Raw genomic sequence first — 16,010 nt, forward strand, 5'->3', positions numbered from 1 at the left:
AACACTGGCCATCAAGGCCGTTTGGTTCCTCTATTCGTGACGACTAACTGGCTTGTCCTTTTGAAGGTAATAAAGGAGGCACCTACCAATTTTGGAGGTACAACAAAAACAGAATTGATTCATATCATCCTCTAAGAAACATCAATGAATTCCATCCAACAACAGAGGCGAGCAAACACAGAGACGCCAGAGCAGAGCTGCACAGGGCCCAGCTCACCAGCCTGCTTCTGAATGACTAAAAGAATGATCATCAGTAAAATGTCCAACTAGGACAATAATGTCTAATAATTCAACTTGATTACAAATCTTCATGGGGACCAGCAGCAATTATGTGAATTACTAATTTGGTTCAAATTTTGTTTACACTTTGCCACAAGATAATTAAATCTAATTTATAAACAATATAAATCACACAGCAACACAGGACGTAGACCTCTTCCATCTGTTCTTTGCACAAAATAACTTAATAATCACTAACAGTAAAATCGAGTTAAATGCTATCAAAATGTTATTTAGGAAGCCAGTTAGGCAGGCCCAGTTCCAGAACAAAATGACTTAGGGTGCATCTGAAATCAGTGGCACTTGTAGCCACAGTACTGGCAACAGCAATACAAAATAGTGTTTGTTTTACAGGTCCTGAGCATGGTCCTGCATGAACAGATCATGCTGAAACACAGCTGGAAAAAGTTGTAAACAGTAATAAGTGAATACAACATGTTGCTCCTTTTCAGCAACAGGTTGCTTTACTTGCAACAGTTCAAAAGCATGTCTTACATTTACATTCCAGAATATATCCAGTGTCCTTTCTCTCATAGAATCCATTTTAGTCTTTGAACCAGAATACAATCCATTTAACTGTAGTCCATTCAGCTTGTCAGATATCAAACAGAGCTAATGAACTATGCTCGTTTAGCAGCAAACTTATGAAAACGAAACATTATGTTCTGAGGGAACATAACTGTTGGTTTTGAGAGGCTATGCAACCCCACTAATCTGGAAAATGAATAGAGCATGTTCCTTTTCAGGAACAGTTTGCTTTATGAGTCAGAATGGCGAGCGTACCCTCAAACTCTGTCCCCAGCCTGACTCCTGCCACAATGTAGTAATGCACATATGTTCTTTAATTACTGTTTGGCAAGTTGTTATTATTCAAATTTCAAGGTGCTAAGTATTAAACTGACTGAGGGTGCAGTTCTTTTGCACTCTCACAGAAGTGGGCCTGCAGTTAGGTTGGCCTCAATAGAGGTACTATCCTAATATTTCCTAAAATGTGAAAGTACGGCTGGAGTTGGGAATAGTAGCTGATCTATCATTGCCGAGGCAAGTGAAATCCATGAGTGAATGTTTGATGAGGCACTTTGCAGCCCTGCAGGAGTCTCCTCTGCCTGACTGCTGCTGTGAAAATCCTGACAGGACCTGCAGGTCAAAAAGGTCTGAGAAGTCTTCTGCCTTCTGGTGCAAAACAAATACTGTGTTTATGCTGTTATGCAGCCTAGTGTTTGTTTTCTTGTAGCATTTGCCATATAATGAGTTCTAGAAAGTTAATATAAGCACAACAAAGTCTTTAAAAGTAATTTCCGTTACCCTACTGTGACTGACAGCTCACTTGATTCTGCATTGTTCTAATGAGGTGAAGCCACACCAGTCTGGTACACCAAGCTGGGCAAAAGAAACTGTAATGAAGTATTTGCAAACAGTGTTTGATGACAGCGTGGTGAGCGTGTGTATGTGTGCATGTTGTGGGTGGGGTGGGAGGTAATACACGCAATTACTGTACCTATGTGTGCATACAGAAAGCACAGCCTGTCAACATACAGTCATTTTCTTCTATTATGTTGTGCTGCCTGTCTATTCCTGGTAGTCATTCATTCTCTGTGGGTGGCTGCGTGAGCTGCTTAGTAACTCACTCTGCGTGAAGCGTGGAGGGTTGTCGTTGACGTCAGTGAGCCTGACAGTGACGGTGGTGGTCCCAGATAATCCACCCAAGTGGCCTCCCATGTCCTTGGCCTGAAGCAACACCAGGTACTGGTCCTGGGTCTCCCTGTCCATGTCGGGCACAGCCGTGCGCAGAATACCTAGGGAACAAAAACACACACGTTAGCATCAGGGTGCCCATGAAACATCTAAAACAGGAAAAAAGAAGGTTTTTACAGTGGTGAAACAGCATCAAATGACCGCAATATATCAGCATGAGACTAAAAGGGTTTTTTGATCAATATTTATGACTCAGTGATTACCAGGCACTGATCTGTCTGGCTTCCAAAACACAGTTTCTGGCCTGTGCTCTGTTTTGGAACAAAAGCTGCACATTGGGATCTCATCCAGCTCTAATCACATCTTTAACTACAGTGTATCCTCTACAGTTAGAAGAGTGGTATCACAACACCTTCTGTGACATCATGATATCTCCTCACCAAGCATTTGTAGGTATCACTTTCTGAAAAGGCAAACTTAATAATAGGTTTACAAAATGTAACTATTGACCGTATTAATGATTAATAACTCATTAATGGCTCATTAATATGCCATTTGTAATAATTACTTTTGATCCAGCATGCCTTGCTTTGTCTTTCAATCCAGCTCTTTAATTCATCAGCAACGTAATGTACAATTCATTTGTTAAAAGGAATACTTCACTCCCTAATAGACCATTTGTACATTAATTACTTATCTCGTGTTTTGTTGAATTTGTGAAGAAAAATGTTTTTTTCTTGCATGCCACCAGGGTGAAAAAAAGAATCAAACACAGAGAAAATTCTTGATGAATTGAAGTCATATGGGCAAAATTATATCAAAACATCCATTTACAAACTCTTACACAACTTGTGCAGTGTAATCCAAGTCTAATTTATCCAGTCATATGCTGAGTACCTCCCAGACAGACAGCCCTTTCAGACTGGGAGCTGAACCAAAAGTGAAACTTATATATACTCTCTTTAAAGCCAGACTCCACTGACAAAAACAGTCATTTTACGTTGCAGAACACGAGAGCTGCTAGTCTACCGCTGCTTCAATCAGTAGGATAAATGACACTTGGATTATACTGCATGAGTTGTGTGAGAGTTTGTAAAATGGGTGTTTTCATATAGTTTTTTTGATGTTAAACATGGTCACATATGACTTCAGTTCACTTCAGTTTTCTCTGTTTTTGGATCCTCGTTGGTTTTCTTTACTTATCCAGCATAACACAGGGTGAGTAATTCATCAACAAACAGGCATTGGAGGGCTGAAATATTCCTTTAACACCTTTTACAAGTGTAGACTTGATGGATTATTGTAATGCAGTGTAAAATGTATTTACCTACATAACTGCAGCCCTGTTGGCTGATTGTTCTGTGACAAACCTCTGACCTTTTTCAAAGACAACTGGATTAACTGTGTTCCAGTAGTAAAACAGCAAATCCAGCTGCCTTTAACTAGATACCCTATGAAATGGTGGACTGAGAATCTTAATAGACTCTGTGACCTTTTATTAATGACTTATTAACATTTGTAACAGCAGATTTGATTGCTTATTATGAACTCAGAAAGTCGTGACCCTTTATTAAAGGCTTCATCAAGACCGCAGTTATACATGTTAGTAAGTCATTAATAAAAGGTCATGGGTTTCTTGCTTTCCAATAAGCCATTTAGCCCGCAGTTACTGTATAAATGTTAATAAGTTGTTATTTCATGGAGGTTGGGCCAGATGCTCCGCAGCTCTTCTCTGCAGGGTAACTGGTAAAACAATTCATCGGAGAGGCCTGGCCGATGATTAAAGCCATACAGAGACGGAGTCAGTTTAACTGCAGCCAAATGGATTTTCCTACAATTAGGCAACACATAAGTTGTACTTATGTCTTTTTAGTCAAAGAACTGTAGCGATAAATATGTTATTGGCTTCTTGTGTATATATCAGTATATGTCAGCTGTTAGATATTAAGAGACTGTAGTGCAGACATGCCAAAGATATGTTTGAGATAATTAGCCCCCACTGACAGGTTTATCCTTCAACTGTAAAATGTTCTGCTCAATGCATATCTTTGGAGCAGTTCTTTAAAAAAATAAATAAATGAAGACATCCTGATGAAATATTTATTTATTATTTAAACTCTCAAATATCAATATTGTATCGGCCTCAGAAATCCATTTAAATTGCATTTAAGGAGCAATAATAAATCATTTAGTAGCCATCAGTAAATCCATTACTCACAACTAGCAACCCTTTAAAAAGTATGCCTTATTAGAAAGTGGTGCCAACTTCTATTATGTACTGTGGATTATTCATCCTCATTGTAATAAGAGTACTGTAATTTTATTCATGCAAACACAAACAGGTCGCTGTAAGCTGTGCCATAAACCTGTCAGTGCTGCAAGCTGGATCATTATCAGTGTTGCTGCTGTGTAAAAAAAAAAAAAAAAACATAGCTTCAGTTGTAGTAATTAAAACGCTTCTACTCTAATTGACTGATCAAGTTCTTCTTCCACCTCTTTAGCTTTTGAAGGCCTTTCAAAACTTATTGGACAATGTCAAACCGCCTTGTCACCATGCTTAAGACATGCTCTCCTTGACAATCTGACAGCTTTTCTGACTTTTTGGAGACACCCAGTTTCTATTTGACAGCGACAATATATGACTTAATGTCCCATTAAAGGCACACAGAGAGACACACACACACGTATATAAACACAGCTATGTGGCGAGGCTCATATGGGGATGATAAATCACCAACAGACAGACATGCTGACAGAGCGTAAAATCTCGTTCTGTATCTCACACTCTTTAACAGCACACCAAGACACATCGCTTACACGCATTCGACATCGATCACCTCCTCTGTGTAAATGACCTCATTCTGCTACATATGATTGGGTGTTGCACACCGAGTGCTGGCTGCTCTTGCCCAACATCAGCCAAAACACCGGCCTGGATGACTTGGCAGCTCAAGGTGAATCACATTCAACTCGAGCTGTTTTGAATGCTAACGAACGAGCAGGAATATGTCTGGGTTTCTGAGCTGAATTCATAAGCAAACAAACTGAATATATGAGCAAATGCACTCGCCTCTGAGTGTACATTTTGAATAAGACCTTTGGTGATGGAGCCAACGAGGAATGGGGTGATTGAAAAAGGGAGATAGAGAGCGGAGAGAAGAGGGGAGAAGAGAGCCGACACATTCAGAATACTAAAGCGCAGTGTCACGGCTAATATACACTGAGTGGAATTAGGTTTATATTCCCCAATTAGCATTTCAAAAAGCGCCGCAGCTCTCTTCGCTTGTTGCAGAGGTCCTCACATGTCAAAGCAATCAATTACTAAACATTGACATTCAATGAGCAAAACACAAGTATCGGCCACCTGTGACCCATGTAGGCAAAACAAACGCTCACATGCAGGCACATACTCCCACATGCAGACACATACTCCCACATGCAGACACATACTCCCACATGCAGACAAAACGTCAGCAGCCCAAGCGTGAGCTAAATGCTAAGTGTTTATATGTGTGCTGTCAATCATAACAACATCTAAAGCATCAGACAGTTAGAGCTCCATTTCTGAGTCAACCAAGCAATGATTTCCCTCTAAGGTACGATGCTAAAAAAAGTAATCATAATAAAATAAAATAAATAAATAAAGCACCCTCCGCTGAACAAAAAAACTTTTTGCCCTTGGGTGACATCTGAGACACAGAGGCATATTGAGAACACACACGGAAGACGGGTCCTTTGAGCCCCCCTATAATGTGTCCTGTGTAATAGTTCACAAACCTTTGCTGACATCTCTCTTTGAACACATGTCTTTTTGTTTTTGCTTCATCCAGAAATAATAACATTAGGCTGCCGCTGTGTTTTGTTCCGCGCACACAGGCCCTGGCAGCATGAATACATTTCTGCCAACTCATACTGGAGCGAACCAGGGAGGGGGGAACACTGGGAGAGGGGGTGATACGTACATGTGTGAGCGTTTGAGTGGAGGGTGTTTGAGGCGGAGGGAAAAGGGAAGTGGGAAAGATGGATGACTAAGTGTGACAAGAGAACGAGGGATGCACGAGGGGGAAAAGTGTTAGTTTGAGTGTGTGTGCTTGTGTGTGTGGGCACGAACGTGTGTGAGTAACCGAGTGAAAGATAGCAGAGACGTGTTCCTCTGTTTATGCATGCAGCTCCACGCATTCTCGGATGCTCAGCTCCACCTGTGTTTGCACGCTCACGCGCAGCTGAATGGACGTGCGTGTGTGTTATCATGTCCGTCCGTGTGCATGTGTTCACGACTCAGGCCTGAATTCACTTGTTTGCTCATACTGTATGTGTGTTTGCACTTCAACATCTTGAGTATATTTGCTTTCCTGCAGCGTGTGTGTATTTGCTTTCTGACATCTGCGCATCTTTTACATTTCTCTGCCCGTGTGTGCTACGATGGGGACACACACACACACACACACACATAGATATATAAACACACTCACCTGTCTGGGGATCGACAGAGAAGTACTGTTGGCCCTGCACCAGTGTGTACACTAGCTTGGCGCTGTTCCCATAAGTCGGGTCATCAGCATCTGTCGCTGTCACCTGGATTATAGACGTGCCTGCAGGGAGGAGAGACAAGGAAGGGAGGGAGGATAAAAAAGAAAGAGAGGACAATGTGGTGGGAAAAGGAAAGAAAGGAAGCAAAGAAGAAAGAGAGGGAAGGAGGAGAGGGAAAAGAGAAGGACAGAGTCAAAACATGACGGAGCTGGAGCTAAGTGGACAGACTACAGCAGCACTTTAAGAGCATAAGAAAGCTTTATATCAAGACAACCTCCACTCTCCTCTCTCACTCCTTCTTTTTCAATCTCTTTCCGACGGCAGTGTGACAAATACTTTATTCGCCCCCCCGTGCGTTCCCTCTACCTCCTCCATCCTGCCCCCCGCCCCCCCCCCCCTCGATTCCCTCTGTCTCACTTCATTTCTCTTCATCTCCGTCTCCAATTCCCTTTAGCTCCTTCTCTCAATCGGACCGTCTGTCTCTTCAACGGCCTCCTTCTCCCTCTCACTCCCTTAAATCTTCTTTCTACGGCTCATGGACTGTCAATTTGGCAGGAAATTTTTTTTCGAAATTGTTGGCAAAAAAAAATGGAAATTCACGAAATACAGTAAACACATTTCGTATGTAGCGTATTCATATATATCTATATTTATACAAGTGCAGGGAGAGCGATTTTTCCCAGCGGGACCCGAGCCAGACAAGATAGGAGGAAGATGGGGATTTGTGGGAACAGCTGCTACTTTATTTCTGATCAAAGCCATGACAGTAGCACTATAGGGAAAATAGGTGGAGTGTGTGTGAGTGTGTGTGGTGTGTGGGGAAAGTGGGAAGCAGGGCATGAGGTCATCTGGTTGGTGATCCATTGTAGGTAGTTAAGAATCAGATGGGTTATTGACAGATGGTAGATGTAAAATCTGGCACAATTGCACCAGAGAACATTTTAGAGGGAGGAGAGACTGTGTGTGTGTGTGTGTATGTGTATGTGTGTGTGTGTGTGTGTGTGTGTGTGTGTGTTTAAACATTTACAAAAATAAAGGACAATTGTGTTTTTTTACAACTTGGCTCTTATTTTTGTGGCTTTACCCATCAATGGTGGAAAGCAACTAAGTAGTTACACTCTCTGGTTTAGTACTTTTACTTTTGTAAGTACATTTGCTGGTAAAACTTTTGCATATATATTTGAGTAAGCTCTTGAAAGCAGGATGGAGTATTCCTCTAGTTGTATACAGTGGCACCCACCAGACCTGAGGTGGGCCGAGGGGACCAAGGCCCCTCTGATTCAATTGCGGGCCCTCCACTGCCCCCCCTGGCGAAAATAGCTGGAGGTGGTTATGACTTTAAGAGGCTGTGGTGAACTCATTTTTAAGCTAGCACAAAGGTAATGATATCTTTTGAAGCTAGTCACCCAAGGACACCCAATGGTACCAACCATGTTGGCACAGCTTTTCAGTATGGGGGCTAAATAATGCTCCAAAGATAAGCTTAATTTTGGCAAATGAACAACAGGTCCCTTGAAATCTCGTCTCAAGAACCCATTACCTATCTAATTACGGGTTCTGTGGGTGCTGACGAGTCTTCCCTAAACTTGAGAAGGCTTGTTCGCACTGAATCTTTTGTTTCTTAAAACAAAAGTACTCCGTTACATTGGCCGTATTTGTGTCCTTTTAAAGAGAAGGAAAACCAGCCTATTTTAAGAACAATGAATTGTCTAAGGTGTATAGATATAAAACACATTGAAACAGGATTATTGGTCAACTCATGCAACTCTATGCACATCACATAATTAGTACTACTAACAGTAAAATAAAAAAAAACAAAGTATATCAGTGTGCGACTCCTTAACTCTCCATACTGACATAGTTTTCAACTAGCTTATATACTACAGCAGCATAAGCCAATTTCATGAAATCCAGTTGGTTTTGGCGTGCCACGCCAAGATTTTCAATGGCCCCTATTGGCCACCCCAATGAAACATTTCTCAGGGCTCCACCACTGTTGGCCATGTATTTGCCAAAGTAATGTCAGATATCTGAGCATAGCAACAACATTTTATGGTCCTGGGGTCTGCTTGTAGTCTGTTTCCTTTTTTTTTTTTTGAAAGTTCACTCTCCTCATATATCATGTTTTGTTTGCCTTTGTTTCTTTTGCCACCTGTTTTCTATCACACCTGTGTATTATTACTTAATTAGTCCCTTGTGTATTGACTCGGTGCATTTGCCCTCTTTCAGTTGTCAGGTCATCTGCGCTTGTTGTGCGTGTCCCTAGTTGGTGTTCCTGCCTGTGTTCCCAGTACCATACCAGTTCGTTCTTAGTGTAGTTTTCGTATTTCTCCTTTGTATTTGGTTTTGTCTCAGCCCACTTCCTCAGTTTCTGTTGCCTGTCTGTTTGTTTAAGGCAAGAAACACAAGCAGTCAGATGCTCATGATGTTCTAAAGAAGACAGATGACAATCATCGAAACCACTATGTTTGCAGGTGAAACCAACACAAGCTTTCATACAGTCTTAATGTTGGAAACAAACCTTAAACCTAAATTTCTTGTTTACTTATTGCAAAAAAAAAAAACTGTATACTATGACAATTAATACAGAGTACGTTTTATATACACATTAGTATGTGAAACTGAGCCACAGTGAGAGACAGTGAAACCAAGTAAAGTTAAGCAGTGTGGACACCTCTTTTTTTCTTACCTGTGTTTTCAGATGTTTGGCCATTATTTTTAATCCATGCTCAGTTTTGATTTCTTTCTCCATTTCACACATTTTCCAGCCAGTTAGGGAAAAAAACTATTACAGCACTATCTGCACTTTCTGTTTTTATTTCAAAGCACTCCTTCACCATACCAGCTTCGCTCACAGACTGACTACAAAGTGCCTGCTATTGAATCCCTTTATGTTTCAGGATTTTTTTCACTATAGATATTGTAGATAAGTGCAGGGGGCCATAAGTAGATAAGTAGACAGAAATGTTTCTTTTGACAGCAGTAAAAACTAATCAGACTCAGGGATCAAACAGTTTGCCTCTGAGGTTGATGCAACAAGTGCAAGGCGGAGGCAAAGCTATTGGTATGCAGCCTGCCAGCCGTGCTATACAGTCAGTCACACTCCACAAGGATCAAATATTCACACCGCCGTGCATCCATCTGGAACGCATGTTCTTACCATAAGACATCTGTCCTCTCGGGAAAAGGAATAGGAGTCATTCTGTAGTTTATGTATATATATATATATATATATATCTACATATATTATATATTTTATTATATTTTATTTCATTATTTTATATTTGTGCTCAAGGTTAAACTTTAAATGTGAGTCATTTTCCCAGAATGCAGATACACATCTGGCAAGATGTTTATACCCAGTCGGGTGAAACCAACACAAAACACTTTGCAGACACAAATTTCAAGCAGGAGTCTGGCTCAGATCCAGCGCACCTTGCATCAGTGTCTCATTGCAGTAGATGAGACATCGACTCCCCCCTCCCTCCCACACCCTCACCCTTAAATGTCTCATGTAACGAGTCTTTGATAGGATCCTCACAGCAGCGCTGTCTCCTCAGTCACGCATGCTGCAAAGCGCCTTGGTAAATATTGAATTGTCAAGTAAATATTGAATCCATGATTGACTGAACAACTCAATCTGAAGACTGAGCTGCTATGAGGAGCAGACACTCATAAAGCGACTGATAGGATTACTAAATAGTGCTCGTCTCCATCGCCCCCTCTCCCTGGGCCCTGCCCTGGCAGGCTGCTGGCAGGGCCATTATTCTAATCTGAATTAAGCAATTTGGTGCGGGAGGGACCTTGATGTTTAGAAACAACCTTTAAAAGGCACATGACGAGGACCTCAGGCCACATTTTCTGAACTTTTCTACACTAACCAGTTTAGGGGTGAATTATTTAAAATAATACCCTATTTTCTGGCAAATTCAAAAGTTTTCCTGAAAGCAATTCTCCTTGCTTTTAAAAGGCAAGAGTGCTCCTCAAAGTAGAACCCATTTTGGAGGGGCAGAGCTGAGTTTAAATGGAGATTAGAGTACTTTTTGTACATACAAACTGTTTCCTACAGGCACTCTGCAGCCATGCTCTGAATTACAATCTCAGACAGTTATTGTCACTCCAACATCTCACTGCGAGATGAGCGCAAAAAAAAAAATCTCCCCTATATTCGCCCTTACCTCTTATTTCATTCCTATTCTAGGCACTCCTGTCATACTCTACATGATCTTGCTCCAGTCACAGAAATATTATCAGGTCACCGCGGCTGTGACATGCTCTCTGTCACAGCTTTTCAAGTGAAAATGAAATGAAAATGATTTTTCTTTTTCAAAGTGGAAGATAATTTTTTAATCCTCTATAATTTCTTATTAAATTGGCAAAAGGGTCATTTCTGGTATTTGGGCGCAGTGTCACCCTAATCTCAACAACAGTGTCTCTGCTTTCGTAGAATGACTCCACTGTGATCTCATAAATTTAGTTGATAAACTGTATTGTGGTTTTTGGGGAGGATAAACATTATCTGATACACAGACAGTGCCATACATCAATGCCAACAGGACAGAGTTTAAACAAGAATTTTTAAACTATACTCTCAGATTTACTGCAGATTTTCATGTTCTATCAACTGAGGTATCTGGTATCGACTTTTGATGGATTTTAAGGTGTTTGCCCCAGAAACCCACTTTTCTTTTTTTTTCTTACCATGACTGTCGTGGTGGCTGAATTTATTCATTTTGAAGAATCCACCTTTTCTGCTACAGTAAAGGCATTTCACAGTGCATTGCCTCGTAAACTGAGGCCTCTATTTCCCTGAAACAGGCTGCGAGCACAAACATAGGGTCACTGTGGCAGGTGGGTGTGACAAACTAATTCTTTGTGTGCATTGCAATATGTAAAAGAGGCTGAAAATGTATAAATAAAGGATTAGTAGGCGGAATAGATTATTCGCAGGTGGCATTAGGATGGGTTTCAGTTTTGGCCGGTCACGTCAGCTCCTCATCCCGTTTAAAAGCGGCCGTCAGATTCCTAATGAGCCGAGAGAAAACTGCCTTTCTCTGGAAAGAGCAGATCCCAGAGCAGTGACACGGTATACACGAGCCGAATATGAATAGACAGCATCCCTAATAGGCTGATTAGTCCTCTTTTTATGCAATATAATACAAGCTGTTTCTATTTGCGCTGTACTTTGCTCATACTTTTTTATGTTCGCATGATTAAATATACTGTATTCAGTTCGTTATATCTGTATACTCTACATTTATATGCACACAATCAGGCTTCAGCTGCAAATACTGAGATAAAAACAATAGTCTGTTTAAACCATTTACATGATTACATAACCTGGGAGCTCCCCATAATAATAATAGCGCATTATTATTATAATACCCCAAACTGTTCGGCCTGTGCATAATTACAAGCTGCAAATCTCTTAAATTAGAGACTGCAGATGGAGCGTATGCAGTGTATCATTCCTGCTGCTGTATGATGTCTACAGGTATTTAATCAACAAAAGGGAAATGCCTCATACATCCTCCGAGCAGCTGTGGTGACAGTATTATTAAAAATCACCTATTAATCTAACCCATTACAGATTCTGCCTGCATTGCATTTAAATTGTATTCCCATTTGCATTTGATTTTGGGGGGTTTTGGAGAGGTCTGCATGCGCACATCCACCAACTCCAGCCATGAAATTTTCTCTGTCTGGTCTGAGCGGGCAGAAACAGAGATGCAATTTCATGCCAAAAGAGTAATAAAATTGAACAGCGCCGCCTGACCTGCCTGCTCCCAGCGAAAAGTGCATTTGGGGTACTCGTATAAAACTTCTGCAAAAGGCATATATAGTATGATGTATAATTTACATGCACTTTCAAAATAAATGTACACTTCATGTTTTGTAAAAGTTGGTTTAATACCTTATATCTTCATCAAACTCTTATACAAAACATTGTTATGAGACTGGGGACTGTTACAGGGAGGTAAAGTGTGTGTCCTACATATAAGGAAACTATAGCAGTGCAAATGTCCTTCACTTTGTGCCGCTTTTAGCTTGTAACTGCACTGAAGGCCCTTTAGAAACTATATCTGGGTGTTACAATGTGAAAAGGGCAGATTCTGTATTGTGACTTGTGCTACATGGACACAAAGCTGTGTTGAAACTACACAGAGGGGAATATTTCACTTTCCTCCCTTTTGCACCTGCCTGCCAGTCTGCCAGATTTCTAACATTAGTAAATGTTTGTACACTTGTTCTCAGAGTGCCTTTGACTTTGCAAAAGTCTTCAAGCCTAAAGGGAAAATAAGCAAAGACCAAATAGGCCTCTTATTAACATATCATATGGGTACGCGTCACATAGTTGTTCTTTCATTAGACCTAGAGCAGGTTAGTCTCTGTTCTTACTTAATTATATTTCAGTATATTAAGAGGTATAATTTGGAAATTGCTCGGGGCATAAGATGTTGCTTGTTTTGAATACAATATCAGTTCGGCTCAATAAAATGAAACTGTCAAGACTACAGTTTAGAAGTGAGCTGAACTGTGCTGAATACGAACCAGTCGTATACAGATGAGTTTTCACCTTGTGTGTATAACTTCACCTTGAGTATGAGCCATAGTGCTGTTGATGAAAATGTACTTGATGCTATATTGTAATATGCTTGTGATCATTTGCCATACAGTAGAGTCTGGCAATGTAAGAACAGAAGGCATCATTTATAATGGTAGCCCAATAACATGATTGTTTGTTTACATGAATGATCATCTCCCTTTATTTATGTTTGTTTGCTGCCTCAGAGGGTAACTTCGATATTTTTCAGTCTGGACGACATTTTCCCATGGCGTTGTGTCTAAGTGACTAATTGGAGCAACGATTTTCAAAATTGGTCCAGTATTAAAAGAGACCGCTGCAGCTGGCAGCGGGGAAACAGGGTGCAATGTAATCCCTGCAGGCAATTGTGCATTGTCAATTTATGTCCATTTGAAGTGTTTGTTTTCGCAACTGAAAGGCTCAGATTGTTATTCTAAGTGTGTGAGAACATTATGAGAAGGACCCTACATAGATAGACCTTTTTGTGAAAGAGTAAGATCCTTAATGTTTAAACAGAAACAGCCACGAAATCGCTATCATCAAACCCACCAGACTCCGTTCAAATAACCAGTCATTTTATCTTCATTAAACACACTTCATTTGAAGTTGAAAGAAGCAAAATAAAACTCCCAAAGCTTTCTTGATTCCTGTTTCCACTGGCCAACAATCACCAACTTTAGTTTGGCTGAAAATGATCCTGTATTCAGCCAGTCAGAAGTGAAAATACGATGGTTCCATACACCCTTAAATCTCTGTTTATTTAATAGAATCTGGTGGGTTTGGCGATGTTAATTTTGAGTCTGTTTCTGGTTAAACGAAAAGGATCTTACACTTTAAGAAAAAAGTCAATCTCTTTAGGAATCATTTCCATAACATTGTCAGTGGCAAAAATAAGCACTTCTAGTGGACATAAATTGACAGAGCTCAATTGCCCGCAGGTATTACATTGCAATTTGTTTCATGGCTGCCAGCTGCAGTGTTCTTGCTCAATACAGAGCCAATTACAAAAAAATGTTGTGCCCATAATTTACTAACAAAACCAGTGGAAAACAGGGCCCAGGAAGGGAAATACCGAACTCACCCATTAAAGCTACTGAAAACTTTATCTAAAGTATTTTTTGATAGCTTTGGATATTAATGACTAAATAGGCAACACCAAGATTGAAAACATATTTCAAGGTATTTTTTATTTATCATTTATTAGCTTAAAAGACCAACCCTGACTAGTGCACAGAGGTCCGTCAAATGGCCTTGTTCCAACTGAGTCAACTAAGGCGAATGAGCCAATTTTAAACTAATGAGAGCACAGAGGGAGAGAAAAGAATTACAGAAATCTGTCATATGAAATAAAGCTGTTCTACCATTGGCAGAAAATAAAAATTGTGTTTATGGAGATCTCATCACTGATAGTAAGAGGCTGATTGAGAAAACACACTTTTAGATGTGGAATTTGAAAGTGATTATGTAAATAGGTATTTTTATGTACATTTATTAAGAGACAATTGAATAATTCAGAACTTTTCATCTCATTGTCTCATGTTTTATTTTTATTTTGTGACACATAGGGGCACTCATGCAGATTGCTGCTTTTGCTGTGTCCACAGCGTGCACCAATAAAAACCAATAACTTCTGAGAACTGTCAATCAAAATTCAGCAATTGTTTTCACCAGCTGTGGTTAGCTCTGCAAAGTTGTCTTGCTATTATATGCAGTATTCAGACTCCATCTTCAGCTGAACCTATTGAATTGTATTGAACCTGCGCAAGCGCTGCAAGTTTTCCCGCCATACAATACCCATTTAAGGATTCATTCTGATGAAGGCTAAAAAGGCTGTTTGCAAAATGGTAATACATTGTGAGTAGTATCCCAGCAGGCAGTAATGTTATGGCAGTGCTGTGTTGTATAATGGCTGTATAGCTGCAGCTGTCAAAAGCTCATATGAAAGACTTCTATGGCTACATTTACATCCCGATTGTATTTCAAATATTAGTTCATGTCACACTTGAAGTGCTTTTCATAATAGGTGTTTATATTACAGTTCATCTAATAGAGGTTTGAAATGTTTCCACCGCTAAGTCAATTATTGGTTTAATTTAGCAGACAATAATTGAAATTTTGTATATTTCAATATTCTACATTTTTCTCGGTGTAAGGGACATTTTTTCTGCAGGCTGTACAGACTACCAACTCAAAGCTATTGAATGAAATACCTTCAGACAATTCAGCCCTCTGAGATAGAAATAATAAAACACGCTGTCTAGCTGTGGTCAAGGGGGACATCCATCACTCTGGAGCTTGACAGCAGTGACTGGCTGGTACTTTATTCTGATTAAACAGCAAACCAATAAAGTGCTACAGCCTTAGTCTGTATACAGAATGTGACTTCAATAATCCCCTCAAGCAAGGTAAGTTCTTATCCCAGCTATTATGATTTTTTTTTTTTATCATTTTGCTCTCATTACTCAATCACAGTGGAAAAAGGACATGAGAGATAAGATAAAATATATATATATGCGACATGTTAAAAAAAAATATAGCCAGATTTTGATCTGTCAGCCAGATGAGCAAGCAGGAAACCTCTCCAAATCCACAATTGTAATTATAATACCTCATGTTCAGCTTTGCACAAAGGTTACCTGGTCAAACTATAATAACGGTACCTTCATGTTTTCTTCTGGTCCAAAGATTAAATGCAATCATCTTTTTTATCATGAAAAATGTAACTGTTCAATGCTGTCTGGGTGGCAGATGGCGTCGTGATTGCAATTTATTCATGTTATGTAACAAATTGGGTTTCTGGACTACTGAGCGAGTCAGATCACAGCAGAAAGTTCAAATGATCATATTATAGGACGGCTTTGAGCATCTTTCCTTGAAGATAAAACTAGTTTATGCACAAGAATTAAATTTTGGTACAAGG

General features: G+C 40.0%; 1 protein-coding gene across 1 annotated transcript in view; it reads right to left on the minus strand.

Moving 5' to 3' along the window:
* Positions 1–16,010, minus strand: part of LOC126382477 (uncharacterized) — a 112,202-nt gene that overhangs the window by 66,208 nt on the left and 29,984 nt on the right. Inside the window, exons 3-4 of the mRNA XM_050032362.1 lie at positions 6,447–6,566; positions 1,908–2,075 (exon numbers count right to left, since the gene is read on the minus strand). Coding sequence (XP_049888319.1) covers positions 1,908–2,075; positions 6,447–6,566 — 288 coding nt within the window. The remainder of the gene's footprint in view (positions 1–1,907; positions 2,076–6,446; positions 6,567–16,010) is intronic.

The sequence above is a fragment of the Epinephelus moara genome, chromosome 21 (assembly GCF_006386435.1).
Source record: "Epinephelus moara isolate mb chromosome 21, YSFRI_EMoa_1.0, whole genome shotgun sequence".
NCBI classification, from domain to species: Eukaryota; Metazoa; Chordata; class Actinopteri; order Perciformes; family Serranidae; genus Epinephelus; species Epinephelus moara.